The following is a 4,342-nucleotide window of genomic DNA, read 5'->3' as shown; positions in this document are numbered from 1 at the left end:
CTATAGCAGCTATGGGAGCTTTCAGCCTACAGATAACAAGGGGGTCAGACAACTTTCAAAAAATTAGAGGAGACCCTTTGCTGGCCCTGAGTGTAGGACCATGTTACATTGCCCATACATAGTTCTGGGTCACAGTTCCAGGACAAAGAGGAGCACTAGCATTTAAGGCCTCAAGGGAGTAGACCCTAGTCACAGTTTCAGGGTGGGGAAGAGTGCTGGTGGTCACTCACAGACAATAGCATAGGCCAGGAAAGCAGTGACCACACCTCTCTTTAGATCATACCAACTTGGAAGAATTAAAAACTTACAGATCCTTAGAAATAGCTCTGAAAACAGCAGCACAAAAAAAGCAAACCCTGAAGCTTAGAGCAGTGCCCCATCAACCCTAGGAGCACAGCCCAACATTAACATAAAGTTAAAAGTTGAGAAATAGGCTGAGAAAATGAGTAAACAACTGAAAAAGAATCTAACCATAGAAAGTTACTATGGTGATAGGGAAGATTAAAACATAAACTCAGGAAAAGAAAACAACGTCAAAACAGTTCCATGCAAAGCCTCAAAGAAAAATGTGAATTGGACAGAAGTCCAAAAAAATTTCTTGGAAGAGCTCAAAAGGATTTTAAAAATCAAATAAGTGTGATAGAGGAAAAAATGGGGAAAGAAATGAGAGAGATGCAAGAAAATTATGAAAAGAGAGTCAACAGATTGGGGAAAAGGCACCCAAAATACTGAAAAAAATAACATATTAAAAAAGAAATTAGGCAAATGGCAAGAGAAGCAGCTAGGTAGTTCAGTGGGTAGAGACCTAGGCCTAGAATCAGGAAGACCTGAGTTCAAATACAGCCTCAGATACTCACTAGTCACATTACCCTTGGCAGCACTTAACTTCTTTTGCTGTAATTCACCTGGAGAAGGAAATGGCAGTCCACTCCTATATTTTTTCCAAGAAAACCCTACACAGGGTCATGAAGAGTCAAACACAACTGAATGACTGAACAACAACAAGAAAAGAGACACAAAAATCCAATGAAGAAAATAAATCATTAAAAAGCAGAATTGGCCAAAAGGAAAAAGAAGTACAGAAGCTCACTGAAGAATGTAAATTCTTATTAGAATTAAGCAAATGGTCACTAAGGACTCCATGAGACATCAAGAAACAATAAAACAAAATTAAACAAATGAAAAAAGTAGAAGAAAATGTGAAATATCTCATTGGAAAAACAACTGGTCTGGAAAATAGATCAAGAAGAGATAATTTAAGAATTATTGGACTATTTATTTGAAAGCCACAATTTAAAAAAAAAAGCCTAGACATTATATTTCAAGAAATTATCTAGGAAAACTGCTCTGATATCCTACAACCAGAGGATAAAATAAGAATTTAAAGAATCCACTGATTGCCTCCTGAAAGAGATACAAAATGATAATTCTCAGAAATTTTGTAGCCAAATTGCAGAGTTCCCAAACCAAATTCCAAGTTCTCAAGTAAAGGAGAAAATATTTCAAACAGACAGAAAGAAACAATTCAAGTATCACAGAGTCACAGTCAGGATAATACAAATTTTAGTGGCTTCTACATTAAAGGATTGGAGGGCTTAGAATATGATATTCTGGAGAGCAAAAGAGCTAATTGCAATCAAGAATAACCTGCCCAGGAATACCGAGCATGATAATTAAGGGGGGAAAAACAAATCTTTAATGAAATAGAGGACTTTCAAGAATTCCTGATGAAAAGATCAGTGTGGAATAGAAAATTTGACTTTCAAATACAGGACTTAAGACAAGCATAAATAAAAAAGGTAAACATGAAAGACTCTCCTTTACCTCTGCAATCTTCACCCTATAGCCTGGCAACCAATGCCAAGTGAGTGGATGTTGAGAATATGGCCAGTGAACTTAAAATTAATTCACTTCAGTTTAAAGACCCTTACCTACAAAGGTGGAAAGGTCATCATCTTTGTTATCAAAAGGCACTTATTATGTGATGAATCTAATTATTCCAGGTACCAAAAAGGGGATGTGGGAAAGGGGGGGGGGGGGTTACAGGAAAATAAAAAGAAAAACTCATGCCTTCAGGGAATTTACAATCCAAAAAAGGAAACACTGCTATAAAAATAAAGGACATCCAGGGAGATGTGAACCAGTGAACCAGTTTTTTCCACTTTGCATTTCTACTGAGGTAGAAGACAACTATTCTATTTATGGATGGTGACTTGATGGGTCTTTTGAAGTCCCCCATACACAAACTTCTACCACAGAAACCCTTTCCAGGAGCCCCATAAAGCTAGTCATGATCACTTAGAGCACCACAGATCTTAGAAAGGGATTTCAGAAATCTCGTCCTAGTCTGTCATTTTTCAGATGAAGAAGATGAGGCTCAGATATCAAAGGACTGTTTGTTGTTTGCATGCAAATACCACCCAGTAGGGGAGAAAATGGAATCATTGTGGGGGCAGCTAGGTAGTGCAGGATAAAGCGCTGGTCCTGGATTCAGGAGGACCTGAGTTCAAATCCAGTCTCAGACACGTGACACTAGCTGTGTGTGACCCCCGGCAAATCACTTAACCCTCATTGCCCTCCAAAAAGAAAAAAGAAAAAGAAGAAACATTGTGAGACATTGACACTTTAGCTAAAATGAGCTCAACTGATGAGCAGCTACAGCACCACAGGACCAGGTCAGTCAAACTTCACCTTAAGAATACCGAGGCATATGGGGTCCGAATCCAGCCGAGGGACAGCCGCCGGGTGCTTCGGCCCCTCTGCAGGCCGGCGCCATGGCTGGCGTGGGCTTCGAAGAGTTCTCGGTGCCGCCGGGCTCGGAGCTGGCGCTGCCTCCGCTCTTCGGCGGCCGCATCCTGGAGTCGGAGCTGGAGCCCGAGGTGGAGCTCGTTGGGGGAGCCCTGGGCGACCCGGGGCTCCGTGAGCGAGAGGAAGAGGAGGAGGCGGCCCGGGGCCGACGGCGCCGCCAGCGAGAGCTGAGCCGCCGCAAGTACCAAGCGCTGGGCCGGCGCTGCCGGGAGATCAAGCAGGTGAATGAGAGAGTCTTGAACAGACTTCACCAGGTAGAGAGAATCACAAGGAGACTCAGGCAAGAGCGAAGGTTTCTTATGCGACTCCTAGATTCCTACGGAGATGACTACTGCAAGAGCCAGTTCACCATTGTCCGGGAGGATGAGGGCAGTCAAGGCCCTGATGCCCCCACCCCAGGAAATGCAGAGAACGAGCCCCCAGAAAAGGAAAGCCTGCCCCCTCCCCCTCGGCGGCCCCCTGAGCCCAGCAGCCCCCCACCTAGGGAAGGCCTCAGCGGAAGAAAAAGACAGAGGGCGCCCAGGGATGGACGCCGAGGTGGAGCATCGCTAACTCCAGAGCTAGGCCCGGGCCAGATCAAAGTGGAGGATGACTTTGGCTTCGAGCCACATGAGGCCCTCACCACAGGATGGGCAGCTCGAACCCCAGACAAACTGCTTTCCTACCCCACTTTGGCCAGCCCTCCCTTTGATATTACTCCCCAATAAAGCTTTGCCTCTCCTCAAAAAACAAAAACAATTTTTTTTAATTTTTAAAAAAATACTGAGACATAAGAAGAGAAAATATGGAAAGATCTGAGACAGAAAGTGCTGTATGGCTTCTGAGAACTAGATGGGAAGAGAGTGGGGTGGCAGCAGAGAAAGAAGAGATACAGAAAGGGGGAGTGGGGCACAGAAGTTACCACCTCCAAGAAGAACTTTGCTTACTTCTCAATTTCACTTTCCTTTAGTTCAAGAGTTCTTAATCTGGAGTCTGCGAATATGAATATGCATTATATGTTATACACATGAGCATGTCATTTGTTGTTGTTGTTTGTCCTTCATTCTCCAGGAGACCATGACATTGAGAGGTAATGTCATCACTTGTAGTGAATTGGATTTAAATGAGGAATGGCTGGGCAAAGTCACCAGCCTCACTCTCTCCTCCAGAGACATCTGGGTCCAGTGGCACGATATAGATCAGGAGGACTGGAGATGGGCCTGAATGTTTAAGGCAATTGCCTTAAGTTTAAGTGACTTGCCCAGAGTCACATAGCTAGTAAATTTCTGAGGTGAGATTTGAACTTAGGTCCTCCCAACTTCAAGTCCAGTGTTCTAACCACTGTACCACCTAGCTTCCCCTATGTGCATATGGAGGCCTATAGTATATATAGAGTTATATACATGTATATATGTACATATATATACTTAGACATACATCTACATATATAAAAATACACACAAACATAAGCATATATACGTTTTAAATTTTTCTAATTATTTAAAAATATTTGGTTTCCTTTGTAATCCTAGGTATCTTATTTTATGAATTTTAA

At 42.7% G+C, this 4,342-nt stretch overlaps 1 protein-coding gene across 1 annotated transcript; it reads left to right on the top strand.

The window, feature by feature from the left end:
• The first annotated feature begins 2,774 nt into the window (after positions 1–2,774).
• LOC122745787 (TCF3 fusion partner-like) lies at positions 2,775–3,515 on the top strand. The gene has a single exon (XM_043991238.1). It carries the CDS (start codon positions 2,775–2,777, stop codon positions 3,513–3,515), a length of 741 nt encoding a protein of 246 aa, XP_043847173.1.
• Positions 3,516–4,342: the final 827 nt, after the last annotated feature.

The sequence above is a fragment of the Dromiciops gliroides genome, chromosome 3, assembly GCF_019393635.1.
Source record: "Dromiciops gliroides isolate mDroGli1 chromosome 3, mDroGli1.pri, whole genome shotgun sequence".
NCBI lineage: Eukaryota > Metazoa > Chordata > Mammalia > Microbiotheria > Microbiotheriidae > Dromiciops > Dromiciops gliroides.
This window is presented reverse-complemented; position numbering and strand designations above follow the sequence as displayed.

Coding starts and splice junctions, on each gene's coding strand:
- LOC122745787 (XM_043991238.1), top strand. CDS start 2,775: ATGGCTGGCGTGGGCTTCGAAGAGTTCTCGGTGCCGCCGGGCTCGGAG.